General features: G+C 37.3%; 1 protein-coding gene across 4 annotated transcripts in view; it reads left to right on the top strand.

Annotated features, from left to right (window-relative positions):
• Positions 1–16,272, top strand: part of TOGARAM1 (TOG array regulator of axonemal microtubules 1) — a 125,408-nt gene that overhangs the window by 48,248 nt on the left and 60,888 nt on the right. For 3 of the 4 annotated variants that reach the window (XM_080685062.1, XM_080685060.1, XM_080685059.1), the window contains 3 exons: positions 1,992–2,224; positions 6,825–6,925; positions 16,081–16,230. In XM_080685062.1, the coding sequence (XP_080541188.1) occupies positions 1,992–2,224; positions 6,825–6,925; positions 16,081–16,230 (484 nt within the window). The remainder of the gene's footprint in view (positions 1–1,991; positions 2,225–6,824; positions 6,926–16,080; positions 16,231–16,272) is intronic. The other variant, XM_080685061.1, reaches the window with a different exon arrangement.

The raw sequence follows: 16,272 nt of genomic DNA, 5'->3' as shown, positions 1-16,272 counted from the left end.
AGAACCAAATACCATTTTTAATTTTTAAATGCTTATGATTTTCTATAATGTAATAGTTTTATCTAAGGAAAAATCAAGTAGTTTTTAATCCCATAACATGTTTTCTTGCTTATAAAAATATTTCATGTTTATTATAGAAAATATGGAAACTTGAGTGAACTACTGGGAAGAAAATTCATCACACCAAATCCCAATGCCCAGAATAATTTACTGTTAACACTAATGTGTTTTCCTTTAAGTATTCCTTCTATGCATATATTATTACTTTTTAAATTAAAAATAAGAATAATATAGCAATATACTCTTGCACTAACCTCTCCCAAATGAACAATTTGTCATATTTGTTTCCATTTTTAAACAAATGAAACATAATATAGTTTCTTCCCCATTCTTAAGCATGTCCCTTGTCCATATATGTGCAAGTTTACTTATCTTTATGAAATTAAGATCATAGTTAATACTCATCTTTGAATGCTAGGTTATTCCATTTAAATTATACAGCTGTATTGTCAATATGATAACTCTGTACATATTAATATGCCAGATAAAGAAAGTGGCTGCTATATTACTTTGGATTCAGAGCACAACTTTTATAAATTCTTTCTTTTTATCATTTGTTTGCCTGATTTTAGGTTTAAAAAGTGTTTTACATTAAATAAGTAAACTGAAACACCAGATGTTTATATTATGGGGTCTTTTTAGACTGATTTTAAAGCTGTAAGCATTATGTACAGATCATTTGCTCAATAAAATAAATAGTAATGCATATTTATTTTCAAAGCATTTAAACATGTGTAAAACTAATAAAGTGCCAAAATTGGTTCTTAATGAGTTGGTCATTCCAAATTCTAACTACTTGTAAAAATCTTTCCTTGTTTTTTTATTTCAATGGTACTTGGAAGGGGATTTACTTAAAAAAAACAAACTTAGAGAAAAGGCATTTACCTACATAATTTATAAATTTCATCTGATTATACATTTTGTATTGATTTTACGGTAACTTAAAATAGGACTTTTTCTTTTAGTGGATAATTGAAAGGGTAATTTTTTAAATATAATTACTAGTAAATGTAAGAGGATACTATTCTTTTTAGATACTGAATCTTTCAAAGATTTACTAGGGAAGTAGCATCCTATTGGATCAACCATTATGATTGTTATAATCAAAATATAAACAAAGCACAGTTATGTATATTTCTGTGTTCCTTAATTTGTTCAGATTTCTATTCCCAACCTTAATGTATTAGTTTCAGATAATGATTTTTACTCTGCATTTCTAGAAATACTTGGCTTCAGAAGTTAAATAAAATGACCTATTATTTTCTGAACTCTTAACACTGGCAGGCTGGATGTGAACTTTAAATTTTATAAAATGGGTTACTTTTTGCTAATCTCATAAAACTTCTAAATAGTCACATAAGCACACAAGTGACTTAAGATTAGCTGGACCTCTGTGACTTTAACCCACTCAGGTATCTACCATCTGATTCAGTGATTCATTTATTAATCTTTGTGCCCAGTGCTGAAAATACCATGGTAAATATGGTATTTACAGGGTTTATAAAATAGTAGGTTATTTAAAAATACCTACGTGATGAAATCTATATTTATACTATGTGCAGCCCTAGCTGGTTTGGCTCAGTGGATGGAACATCAGCCTGCGGACTGAAGAGTCCCAGGTTCGATTCCGGCCAAGGGCACAGACTCAATTCCCGATGGGTGGCAGCCCATCAATGATTCTCTCTCATCATTGATATTTCTGTCTCTCTCTCCCTCTCCCTTCCTCTCTGAAATCAATAAAAAAAATATGTATTAAAAAAACACTGTGTGCAGATATGTTAACATCCATCTTGTTACTACTGGATTGAAGAAGAGTGGCTATCTAGATATAGTTAATGGGGAAAAATAGATACAGTTAATGGATTTTAAAATCTAAAGATAACTTTTAATATAATTATTTTGTAAAGTTGATTGTTTTTATTTTTTCTTAGATGCAAAGCTCTCTTAGGTCCCTTCGTAACAGTGCAGCTAAGAAAAGAGCAAAACTGAATGGCAGTACTTCAGATCTTGAAAGCCCTGATTCTGCAATTAAGCTCGACTTGACTATGGACTCCCCATCTCGATCTTCCTCTCCAAACATCAGCTCTTATAGTGAAAGTGGAGTTTACAGCCAAGAATCATTGACTTCTTCTCTGTCTACAACTCCCCAGGGGAATAGAATGATGTATTTTATGTTTTAAGTTGATAAATGAATGCTAATCTGTAGTTTGTAGTCTCAAGCCCTAATATCATATTTTATAAAAACTTTAAAACAATTTTCTAATTTTAAAAATGTTGAAATACATTTAAAAGACAATGGAAAAGTTTACATATCTTACTTTGCTTGACTTTGGTTTGGGATGGGGGTGGAGAGAGAGAACACAACCCCAACTCTAATCTAGAGCACCTAAATTAATATGTATAAAGTCTGTTCCCCCAGCTCCAGTTTTCCGTTTACCTATCTACGACTTACCTCAGTATTTCTTGTTCCTTAGCTCTTCTCTGGATCATTGACTCATTGGCAATTGACCTATAGCTGATATTACTGCTTTCATTTCAAATTCAGTACCAATTCCTTCTAATTTATGGATAAATTCCATTTAGCTGCTACCCTACTATTATGTTTTGTTATTTCATTATTTTGTAGAAACTTAGAATTTCAGGCCATAGCTTTCCCAGACCTCTTAGAAGTCTTCTTAAAGCAATAGTGTTAGAATTAGAGACCTAGCCATCCCACACTGACAGAAAATATGTTTCAGCATAGCAATTTGACAAATTTTTTTAGATTACTTCAGTAAGCTCTTCAGTTTTAAACAGTGATCCCACCTTGATTTCTGAGATCTCTGTGACTCTATTCTAGGATTTTAGGGAGTTCTATCTTTTTTATTTTATTTACTTATTTTTTTTATTGTTTAAAGTATTACATATATAGTATATATATCTCCTTCCCTACCCACCCCCTCCCACCCCCATTGACCTTCCCCTGTCGCATGCTATCTTTTTTATTTTAGACAAAAATCTAAGAGTAGAATTGCTTGGTCATAGGGTTGATGTACATGTAACTTTTAAATTGCTTGTGCAATTTTGCACTCCCAGCAGCAATGTATGAGAGTTCCAGGTTTTTTTACATACTTATTAACAGTTAATGTTGTCAGTATTTTTAATTTTAATTTTATTTTCCTTTGATTTCATCCTGAACCATGTTTATATACAACTATTACAAGTAAATATTTTTAAGTAAATATTTAAAATTAATATTATTTTTACTTAAATGAGCTAGAACCACAATAATTTAGGTAAACAGATTGTGAAATCAAAAGAGAGCCAGTGTTCTAGTAACTTTAATGAAAAAGGACGTTTTATTTCAGCAGTTTATAGAAGTAAACTGAATTTTTGTGTCCTGTTGTGGGATGTGTTTCTCATTCCTTGATTTCCTTATCATTTTTTAATTTGAATAGCAGCTTATTTTTCAGTTGGAATTTTTTTTCTACTAGAAATTCCCTTGTTGTAATTATATAGGTAGACTAATGCTATATATTTACAAAATGAATTTGGAATCAATATGTAACTATTTTATCATTAAGTTACCAGACATCTAAAATATATATTTATGGTTAGGTCAAAAGTCCTTCCCTTATTTCCATGAATGTGAAATTTTATGTTATATACTACTACAGTTGCAAGGTCCTGTAAGTAATTTGGTACACAATTGGGAAGAGAACTTCATTTGATACTATAACATTTAGAACTCACTATTCCCTATATTGTCTCATAGAGTTATTTTCTTCAGATATTGAACTCAGTGAGAAGTGAGTTCAGTATACCCTCATCTACGGACTGAATTATCTTTAAAGAATTCAGTATTTCCACATTTAAGTTTAATAGCTTTAGAACAATTATTCTCAACCAGCTCTCATTCTACCTTAAGAATCATGGCCAAAGAAAGCCAGTACTACTTAATGCAGGGCTTTCATCCTTAAGTGGTTTGGGGAGGAAAAATTGTTGAAAACCACTCTTCTAGAGACTGAAATATTTTCTTTCATCTAAGTGAAGTATACTGAGTATAAATGTAAATTTACAGTAATCTATTATAGAGAAACTAGAGGCCTCGTGCACGAAATTCATGCATGGGTAGAGTCCCTAGGCATGGCAGTGATCAGGGCCGATCTGTGGGGTGACTGGCGGGGCAATTGGGGGGGCCCCACTGGCAACTGCCTTGGCTGGCCTGAGGCCTGTGGGCTGGGGGCAGCTCCTGCATTGAGCGTCTGCCCCCTGGTGGTCAGTGCATGTCATAGTGACTGGTCGTTCTGCTGGTTGTTCCACCATTCAGTCGGTTTGCATATTAGGCTTTTACTATATAGGATTACTCTTCTAAAATGTTTAACATTGATTTCTCATTAGGCCAATTATCAAATATGTCTACCCAACTACAAAGAATTGTATTCCTTCATGACAACTCTTTTTATAATATCTACTAGAGGCCTGATGCATGAAATTCGTGCAAGAGTAGGCCTACCTTCCCCCAGCTGCCAGCACCAGCTTCCTTTGCAGCCCCAGCTTTGTCTGGAAGGTTGTCTGGAAGGACATCCGGTCTAATTAGCATATTACACTTTTATTATTATAGATCATTGAACTTATTGACATTACTTTTATTAGTTTAAAAGTTTCCTTAAAGTAAGATTTAACATTCTTCAGTTTGCTTTTATATATACTAGAGGCCCAGTGCATGACATCCGTGCACTCGGGGAGTGCCTCAGCCCAGCCTGAGCCCTCTTGCAGTCCGGGAGCCCTCAGGGATGTCTGACTGCTGTGGAGGCAGGAGAGGCTCCCACCACCACCACTGCACTCTCCAGCCTTAAGGCTGGCTTCTGGCTGAACAGCTGTACCCCTGGGGGAGCACACTGACCACCAGGGGGCAGCTCTTGCATTGAGTGTCTGCCCCCTGGTGGTCAGTGTGTGTCACAGCGACTGCTTGGTTGATTTGCATATTAGCCTTTTATAGGATATATATTTTTTTTTCAGAAAGGAAGTGGGGAGAGGGAGAGAGAGATAGGAACAATGATGAGAGAGAATCACTCATTGGCTGCCTCCTGCACGCCCCCCACTGGGGATCAAGCCCACCACCTAGGCATGTGCCCTGACCTGGAATGGAACCAGGGACATTTCAGGGGGCTGACAATCTATCCACTGAGCCAAACCAGCTAGGGCTGCCTTCTTAGTGAAATAAGGCCTGCAGGCCTTTATAAAGTTAGGAAAATAAACAAATGGTAGTCAAAGAAGAAAGTGGCATTCACTAAAATCACTTGTTGCAGATGTCTTATTTATCATATAGTTAAATTTCTACTTTTATATTATCCTATATAATAAAGAGGTAATATGCAAATTGACCATCATGCCCTTGCACAAGCTGGCTGCCCCCATGTGATCAAAAGATGGCGGCCACAAGATGGCTGGCAGGTGAGGGCAGTTGTGGGCGATCAGGCCAGCAGGGGAGGGCAGTTAGGGGCAACCAGGTGAGCAGGGGAGGGCATTTGGGGGTGACCAGGCAGGCAGGGTAGGGCAGTTGGGGGCGACTGGGCCTGCAGGGGAGGGAGGGCAGTTGGGGGGGACCAGGCCTGCAGGGGAGGGCAGTTGGGAGCGACCAGGCCTGCAGGGGAGGGCAGTTGGGGGCGATCAGGCCTGCAGGGGAGGGCAGTTAGGGGCGACCGGGCCGGCAGAGGAGCAGTTAGGCATCAATTAGGCTGGCAGAGGAGTGGTTAGGGGGTTATCAGGCTGGCAGGCAGAAGCAGTTAGGGACGATCAGGCAGACAGGCGAGCGGTTGGGAACCACCAGTCCCGGATTGTGAGAGGGATGTCTGACTGCCGGTTTAGGCCCAATCCCTGTGGACATCCAGCAGTCAGACATCCCCCGAGGGGTGCCAGATTGGAGAGGGTGCAGGCTGGGCTGAGGGATACCCCCCAGTGCATGAATTTTGTGCACTGGGCCTCTAGTTATATATGAGGTAGATATTCTATATATATATACATAAAAGCCTAAATGACAGAAAACCGGTCAACCAGTCACTATGATGCGCACTGATCACCAGGGGGCTGGCACTCAACACAGAAGCTACCCCCTGGTGGTCAGTGTGCTCCTGCGGTCCCGATTGGCCCCAATCGCCAGCCAGGCCGAGGGATCCCACCCATGCACGAATTCATGCACTGGGCCTCTAGTATTAGATAATTAAAATCATTTGGTTTAGTTTGGAACGGACTCTCCTTGAATTAGTTGTGTGGGGTTTTTTGACCCAACAAAAGATTGTATGGCACAAGTTAGAGAGTTTTAAGTTCCTTTGGCAATCCTCTCATGATTAATTAAGAATTGACCGTATGTTCAAAATATTGGAAGTTCAAAAGGTAAACTAGGAATACCAATAAGAAACATTCTTGCCCGGCTGGTATGGTTCAATGATTGTGTGTCAACTTATGAACCAGGAGATCATACTTCAATTCCTGGTCAGGGCATATGCCCAGGTTGTGAGCTCAATCCTCTGTGGGGGGCATGCAGGAAACAGCCCATCATTGATTCTCTCTCTTCATTGATGTTTCTCTCACTCCCTCTCCCTTCCTCTCTGAAATTAATGCAAAAATACATATATTTTTAAAAAACATTCTGAGCCATAGTTTTTTTATACTTGTTGTTGCCTGTTTAGTGAATTAATAAAAAGTATAAAGAATGTTTTATTTTAGAGTGTTGAATAGCTCTAGATCTTAAATGTTTATTGAAATTACTTTTTTCATTTTAGGTCAGACATATTACCAACATTTGGATCAAAACTTTGTCTAACAAGTCTTTCTTCTGCAAAGAATAAAATCTCTCAAATAGCTGAACAAAGCCCCAGTACAGGTATTGTATGACTGTTTTATAAATGTGATTTATAGAAAGTATGATTTTTAAATGATGTCAGAAATGATAATGGATACATTTCAGAGTTAGAATTTTATACAGGCAGTCCTCGGGTTACGTTGGACTCAACGTACGTCATTTCATGGTTATGTCGCCATCTCCTATTTATTTATAAAAAACAAAAAGTTCCCTCATTTCGAAATATGTACATATGTGTTTTATGTTTTTTATTATTTATTTACCACAATTAAAGGTCAGGAATTGTTATCTCTCTTTTTCTGTTAACTACTAGTTAAAATTTTTTTTAGTTAAATTGTGAAAAAGACAATTTCTTAAAAAAAAATTTAACTAGTTAACTAGTAGTTGAATTCATGTGTATCTTATGTTAAACATTTTGTGAACTAACCTGGAAGTTTCTAATTTATAATCATTTTTCATAAAAAATAACTTATTAGTAATCAATTAGAAAAATATTTGGATTCTGATCTATTTAGGATGGGAAATGCATATGATTTTTTATGATTAGTAAACTATGGAATTATGAATAAATTATAACAAATTAGGATGTAATACTTATTTTCACATGATCTCAGTATAAAAATCCTATCAACTTTTTTTAAAAAATAAATCTTTATTGTTCAGATTATTACAATTGTTCCTCTTTTTTCCCCCCATAGCTCCCCTCCACCCGGTTCCCACCCCACCCTCTGCCCTTACCCCCCCGCACTGTCCTCATCCATAGGTGTACGATTTTTGTCCAGTCTCTTCCCTCACCCCTCACACCCCTTTCCCCCCAAGAATTGTCAGTCCACTCCCTTTCTATGCCCCTGATTCTATTATATTCACCAGTTTATTCTGTTCATCAAATTTTTTATTCACTTGATTTTTAGATTCACTTGTTGATAGACATGTATTTGTTGTTCATAATTTTTATCTTTACCTTTTTTTTCTTCTTCCTCTTCTTAAAGAATACCTTTCAGCATTTCATATAATACTGGTTTGGTGTTGATGAACTCCTTTAGCTTTTTCTTATCTGTGAAGCTCTTTATCTGACCTTCAATTCTGAATGATAACTTTGCTGGATAGAGTAATCTTGGTTGTAGGTTCTTGCTATTCATCACTTTGAATATTTCTTGCCACTCCCTTCTGGCCTGCATAGTTTCTGTTGAGAAAGCTGACAATCGTATGGGTACTCCCTTGTAGGTAACTGTTTTTGTCTTGCTGCTTTTAATATTCTTTCTTTATCTTTTGCTCTTGGCATTTTAATTATGATGTGTCTTGGTGTGGTCCTCCTTGGATTCCTCTTGTTTGGGGTTCTGTGCGCTTCCTGGACTTGTAAGTCTATTTCTTTCACCAGGTGGGGGAAGTTTTCTGTCATTATTTCTTCAAATAGGTTTTCAGTGTCTTGCTTTCTCTCTTCTTCTGACACCTCCATAATTTGAATGTTGGTACACTTGAAGTTGTCCCAGAGGCTCCTTGCACTATCTTCATATTTTTGGATTCTTTTTTCTTTTTGCTTTTCTGGTTAGGTGTTTTTTGCTTCTTTGTATTTCAAATCTTTGACTTAATTCTTGCGATCCTCTAGTCTGCTGTTAGATCTCTGCATATTATTTTTTATTTCAGTCAGTGTATGCTTAATTTCTAGTTGGTCCTTTTTCATATCCTCAAGGGTCTCACTAAATTTATTGGCGGTTTCTAGAAGATTCTTGAAAAACCTTATGACCGTTGTTTTGAACTCTATATCCAGGAGTTTGTTTTCCTCCATTTTTGTCCTTTGTGACCTGTTTCTTTGTCTCCGCATTTTGGCTGCTTCCCTGTATTGATAGAGTGGCTTTGTGTGCTAGGTGTCCTATAGGGCCCAGTGGCTCAGCCTCCCTAATTACCTGAGGTGGACACTCTTGGTGCCCCCCTTTGTGGGCTGTGTGCACAGTCTTGTTGTAGTTAAGCCTTGATTGTTGTTGGTATCACTGGGAAGAATTGACCTCCAGGCCAATTGGTTGTGAGGATCAGCTGTGTCTATGATGGAAGAACTTCTGTCCTGGAGACACCCTTATGGGGCAAGACTGGCTTCAGTGGGGCTTTGGTGCTCACTGAGTGTGCCCCCTGAGAGTGTCCCTTATAGATCTGAGGAGTTGTAATCTGGATGGTCCCACTCTGACCACTGAGTACACTGGCTCTTGGATCTCTAAGGAGGTGCTAATTTAGCCTCTGCCTGAGGCCACCCAGCAGGAGCTATGGAGAGATCTTCAGATTCCTCTTCTTTGTTTGGGGTTTGGAGGTGCCCAGATGAGGCCCAGCTGTGAAGCAATGCAAGGTGCTGTGGGGCCTTGGGCCTTCTTTTGGAAGTTCTGGGGCTCTGTGACCCAGCTGCAATTTGTTAGGTAATTTTAGATTGCAAAGGGCCAGGCCATTCATATGCAAAAGCCTCTGCGCACAGCTTGGGTGGGGCGGGGTCTCAGGGAATTAACAGGGCAGAGCAAACTGCTATGGCTGATCCTCACCCCTGCCCTAAGAGGCCACTGGGTCTCAGTGTCCCTCAGTAATCACTGCAAGCACCTCTGAGAGAAAGCCGCCCTCGAGTTCTGCCCAAAGCCAAACAGTCCAATTTCTCCCCATATGTGTCTGGATCCCCAGAGTCTCGCCGGGAACTGGAGTTCAGAGCAGTCGGGAGCTTGTGTCTCCCTGCGGATTAAAAAAGCCAGTCGCGTACACAGGTGCCAGCCCTTTCCACTCTAGCCCTCCGTACCTCTGCACTTTACTTCCTCAGCTCCTGTGAGTCTCAGTGTGCTTTTCTCTTTCCTTCTAGTTGTAGAATTTCCACTCAGCCAGCCTTCCTGTGGTTTTGGATGATGTCCGTTTTGTCTTTTAGTTGTAGTTTTGAAGTGGTTGTGCAAGGCAGCAATTTCAGGTGTTTACCTATGCTGCCATCTTGGTTTCTCCTGCGCTGCTCTTTCCTATCAACTTTTAAGACTACTTTACTGTCCTAAAAAGCTATATATGTAGCTAATTGTTTGCTATAATTGTTCATTTCTTGCTATTAAATATGTCTTAAATTCATTTCAGTTTGATTCCCACTATCACTCTTATTCATTTCTTACCTACTTAGCCTCCTAAGATTTCTCTCCAGTTGCAGTCTCGTTCACTTACAATCTATTCCCCACAGAGCAAATCTGACTGTATTGCCCAGTCTAAATTTATTCAGGACATTTTTCCATGATCTGGCCTTTGCCCACCTCTCCAGTTTCATCTTTTACTTCCCTCTTTGTATTTTGTGTTCCAGTTAAATCAGATCACCTTCAATACCTTTTCCTATCTCTTTGCAGTGGTACATACTATTTCTTCTGGATGAAATCTGGAATTCACATCACACTTATTCAGCTGTGAAAACAGTTCAGTTGCCCTTTCTGGCAAGCCTTCCCAATTCATAAATAAAATTGTTCATTCTTTTGTTATATTAAATTTTGCACTGACATCTTTATATTGGTATTTTAGTTGTTTTACTTTTTTGGACTCTCTGATTCTTGATCCCCAAAGATTATTTACCTCTAGATTATCTTCCAAGTTTCTGTCTTAATCACGAGTGCCCAACTCACCCATGTGTGCCTGTTATACTGGCTTTTACAAAGGTAGTATTCAACAAAGAGCTCTACTAGGCACAAGAAGACAATGTATATGTTCTTTGGAATCTGAAAGACTCTAGCTGTTATCCCAATTTAATATTTAATAACCATATTCATGAACTGTGCAAGTTACTTAACCACTTTGAAACTCAGTTTCCTTGTCTGATAATGTAAACCTTGAGAAGGGTACTGAAGATTTAGATGTATAACATATATAAAGCACCTAGTGCATAGTGGGCACTTGGCATTTGTTCCCCTAAAGCAGTGGTCGGCAAACTCATTAGTCAACAGAGCCAAATATCAACAGTACAACGATTAAAATTTCTTTTGAGAGCCAAATTTTTTGAACTTAAACTTCTTCTAACGCCACTTCTTCAAAATAGACTCGCCCAGGCCGTGGTATTTTGTGGAAGAGCCACACTCAAGGGGCCAAAGAGCCGCATGTGGCTCGCGAGCCACAGTTTGCCGACCACGGCCCTAAAGGAAAGACAAAGAAACACAATACATAAACTTACTCTTTAATCCTTTTTTAAGGCTGATTGTCCTAGTAACTTATTTATACCTTTACAAACATTTATATACATTTGAAGAAACATGCTATTGTAGGTTGTATCTAGTTTATAAAAGTGGAGCCCTCTTTTGGAAGAATATCTTTGGGAGTAGAAAAGAATAGGCTTAGAAAACCTAGTGTGTTTCCCTCAGAACCTAGTTGTATGACCTTGTGAATAATTTAAGTTATGTTAGAGTGATCATTCTTATAACAGTAAATACTTCAAAAGGCAATATTCTGTGTTTCCCAACGTTGTCTAATATTTAATAGTTTTCAAACTTGCCTAAGCCTAGGAATAACCAGGAATGCATATGACATACAGATTCTAGGGCTTCACCTCATACCTAATGAATCAATCTTTAGGGTTAGTGATCTGTATTTTTAACAACTTAGGTATTTCTAGGATCAAGTTTTAGAAACACTGTTATTGAATTCAGCATAAGATATTCTTGGTTAAATGTATTATGCTGTCAAAATGTCAAGTTGCTAATGGTTTAGTGTTTTATAAACTTGAGTTTATATTTTTTGCTTATGTGGGATGGAGTTTATTTTCTTTTCAGTAAGCAAGCAATTCCTACAAGTTTATTATTTAATTGTTAAAAATAAAAATAATAAAGACTATCTGAAGACAAAAACAAAAATAAATATGTAGAAACTATAAACCTAATCTGTCCTTACACACAACTTCCAATAAATATTTCCACATATATTCTGCCACTATTTATTATAGCACATAGTGCTAAATTTTCTGAATGCTATTATAGTAAACTTTTTTCCTATAGCATTATATTATATTATTTCCTATAGTATCACCTATTTTTTTAATTGAGATGTAATTGATATAAGACATTATATTAGTTTCAGGTGTATAATATAATGATTCAATATTTGTATGCATTGCAAAATGATCACCACAAATCTAATTAACATCTGTCACCACACAGGTATAGAATTTTTTTTCTTAGGATAAGAACTTTTAAGATCTACTTTTTTAGCAACTTTCAAATATGCAGTCCAGTATTATGAATTAAATCCCCATGACTTATTTATATTATAACTGGAAATTTATACCTTTGACTCCCTCACTCATTTGGCCCATCCTCAGCCCTCCCCTCTGGCAACCAGCAATCTGTTCTCTGTATCTATGAGGTTTTTTTATTCCACATGTAAGGGAGATCATACGGTATTTGCCTTTTCTGTCTGTCTGAGTTTGCTTAGCATACTACCCTCAAGCTTTATCCATATTGTTGCAAATGGTGAGATTTTATTCTTATGGCTTAATAATATTCCATTATGTATCTATATCATATCTTTATCCATTCAATCATAGGTGAACACTTAAGTTGTTTTTGTATCTTGGCTATCATAAAGTATGCTGTAATGAACATGGAAGTACAGATATCTTTTCAAGGCAGTGGTTTTGGTTTTTTGGTTATATACCCAGAAGTGAAGTTGCTGGATCATATGGTAGTACTATTTTTAATTTTTGGGGGGAACCTCCATACTGTTTTCCATAGTGACTGCACTTCCTTACATTCTCACCAACTATGCACACGTGTTCCCTTTTCTCCACATCCTCACCAATACTTGTTATTTCTTGTCTTTTTTATAATAGCCATTTTAGCAGGTGTGAGGTAATATATTGTGATTTTTATTTGCATATACCTAATGATTAGTGATGTTGAGCATCTTTTCATGTACCTGTTGGCCATTTTTATATCTTCTTCAGAAAAATTTCTTTTCAGATCTTCTGCCCATTTTTAAATTGGATTGTTTGGGGTTTTTTGAGATTGAGTTGCATAAGTTTTTAAAATGTATTTTGGATATTAAAACCCTTATATGATTTGCAAATATTTTTCTCATTCTGTAGTTTGCCTTTTCATTTTGTTGGTTTCCTTTGCTTCTGCTTTTTGGTTTAATGTAATCCCACTTGCTTATTTTTTGCTTTTGTTGCCTTTGGTTTTGGTGTTAATTCCAAAATATTATCTCCAAAACTGATGTCAATGAGCTTATCATCTAATTTATTTGGGTTAAATTTTTTGTGTAGTTTGTAAGATAATCAGTTTCATTCTTTTGGATGTGGTGTCCAATTTTCCCAACACCATTTATTGTAGAGTCTGTCCTTTCGCTATTGTATATTATTGCCTCCTTTGCTGTAAATTAACTCATCATGTATAACTAGTTTTATTTCTGGGCTCTCTGTTCTGTTTCAATAATTATGTGTGTTTTTATGCCAATACCACACTGCTTTAATTACTAGCTTTGTAATATAGTTTGAAATCGGGAAGTACCATATGATGTTAGAAGTTTGTCATTTTTGTTTAGCTTTTTAAAAAACCAGCTCTTAGCCCTGGCTGGTTTGGTTCGGTGGATAGAGCATCGGCCTGCAGACTGAAGGGTCCGAGGTTTGATTCTGGTCAAGGGTACATACCTGGGTTGCGGGCTCAATCCCCAGTAGGTGTTATGCAGGAGGCAGATGATCAGTGATCCTCTGTCATCATTGATGTTTCTGTCTCTCTCTCCCTCTCCCTTCCTCTCTGAAATCAATAAAAATATATTTTTTTAAGAAACAAAAACATCTCTTAGCCGGCTCACATGGCTCAGTGTTGAGCATCAACTTATGAATCAGGAGGTCACAGTTGGATTGCCAGTCAGGGCACATGCCTGGGTTGTGGGCTGGAACCCCAGTAGGGAACATGCAGGAGGCAGCTGATCAATGATTCTCTCTCATCATTGATGTTTCTCTTTCTCCCTTTCTCTTCCTCTCTGAAATCAATTAAAATGTATACATATACTTAAAAAGAACATACCTAAAGAACCAGCTCTTGGTTTTAATGATTCGTCTCACCTATTGATAGAAAGCATTTCCACTCAAAGCCAGTATCTTTATGAAGCTTACTTTATGAATACCAAAACTAAGAAGAATTTGGAAAAATAGCCATTTTATTCCTGCAAGTTCTCTATAATTTATTTATCAGATTGTTTTCGATCCTTACCTGAGGACATTGCTTAGAGAGAGAGAATGAGAGAGAGAGAGAGAGAGAGAGAGAGAGAGAGAGAGAGAGAGGTGAGAGATAAACATCAATTGGTTGCCTTCCATACGTGCCAGGATTGGGATTGAATTCGCAATCCAGGTATGTGCCCTGACCAGGAATCAAACCAACAGCCTTTTAATGTACAAGATGATACTTAATTAGCTGAGCCATTCTGGCCATGCTATTATCAGATAGTTTTAAATCATTCTCTATGAACTGGCCCAGTGCCCTTTACAGTCCTCTCTAGCCCACCTGCAACCATCTCTTCTCCTCATTATCGTTTTATTAAAATACCCGCAACAATATTAAAAACATGATATGTTGTTATCACTACTTAATGGTTTACATAGGAGCTATATATAAAAATGGATGGTGAATCAAATATATATTGCCTAGGACCGTGGTCGGCAAACTGCGGCTCGCGAGCCACCTGCGGCTCTTTGGCCCCTTGAGTGTGGATCTTCCACAAAATACCACGGCCTGGGTGAGTCTATTTTGAAGAAGTAGTGTTAGAAGAAGTTTAAGTTCAAAAAATTTGGCTCTCAAAAGAAATGTCAATCGTTGTACTGTTGATATTTGGCTCTGTTGACTAATGAGTTTGCCGACCACTGGCCTAGGACTTTCATTTAGTACACAGTGGTTTTCACAGCTGCAGAGTATTAGCATAGGATGGTCAGTTTAAACATCCAAACATATAGATTAAATTTTTGGTATTTGTTAAAAGGAGGCCTACATTAAGGTTTTGATTTGTTTGGGTATTTATAATATGCTAGGCACTTTGCTAAACACTTTACATCTATTTTCTTCATTTCATCCTCTCAACAGTTCTGGAAGAAGTATTACTGTTATACCCATTTTACAAATAAGGTTAAGTGTGTTGCCCAGGTTCTATCAGCATTTTAAGTAGTGGTATTATGTTTTAAAGCCAGGGTCCTGGCCAGTGGGGCTCAGTTGCTTGGAGTGTCTTCCTGTGCACCATAAGGTCTCAGGTTTGATTCCCAGTCAAGGCACATACCTAGGTTGCAGCTGGATCCCTGGTCGGGTCTCATATGAGAAGCAACCAATTGATTTACCTCTCACACCCATGTCTCTCCATCTCTCTTTCTGTCTCTTTCTCTCTCTCTGTCTCTCTTTCTCTCTCCCTTATTCCTTCTCTAAATTAAATTTTTAAAAAAGAAAAGAAATATTTTCAAAAAATAAAGCCAGGAAGTAAGATTCCAGATTCTGAGCTCTTAGTCACGATGTAGTTTATTGCCTCACCAGCCAGACCAGTATAGACCCATTACACAAGAATGGGAGATAGCCTGGCTGGTGTTGCTCAGTGGGTGAATGGTTAACCAGGAGGTCACGGTTTGATTCAGTGTCGGGTCACATGCCTGGGTTGTGGGCTTGATCCCCAGTGGGGGGCATGCACGAGGCAACCAATTAGTGATTCTCTCATCATTGATGTTTCCATCTCTCCCTCTCCCTTCCCTTCTGAAGTCAATAAAAATATATATTAAGAAAAGAATGGAGTGTCAAACCAATAGCCTTTCAATGCAAAGGATGTCTCAAGACACAGTTTAAACATTTAGACTTAAAATTTTTCTTTTTGCTGTAAAATTTAAAATGTCATTTGAACATGAAATGCTTGTCATATTTTTAATATATATGTATTTTATTATCTCTTTCAACATTGAATTTTATATTTCATTGTCATTTTAAAGCCTGTTTTGTAAAATGTTGTAGTATGGCTTATAATAAATGTTCTTATCTGCTAGTAAGTAAAAAGTAACACAAAATTTAAAATAAGGTAAACCTTTTAAAATTACTATAATGTTATAATTTCTATTGTTATGTTACTGACATTTTTTAAAGGGTAGAAGGCAAGATAGGTTTAGAGGGGAGATATGTATCTCTATCCTATTACCTAATCATTCAAATAAATATTTTTGTTATTTTATTTTGTAGGGCTTACAACATCCAACGTAAGCATAATTGGTCAACGTATGAACTATGGGTTTGAATGTGGTGATTTTGAAGATGTTAGGTCACATGACATTTCCTCTAGTGTTTTAAAAATACAAAATAAGGAACACCCAAGACATAAGCATACAAAAGGTTAGTAAATTTCATAGCAAGTTAATTTTTAAGATTGATTGT

The sequence above is a fragment of the Plecotus auritus genome (genome assembly GCF_963455305.1).
Source record: "Plecotus auritus genome assembly, chromosome: 1".
Lineage (NCBI taxonomy): Eukaryota > Metazoa > Chordata > Mammalia > Chiroptera > Vespertilionidae > Plecotus > Plecotus auritus.
The sequence above is the reverse complement of the archived record's forward strand: the minus strand, read 5'-3'. Positions and strand labels throughout refer to the sequence as shown.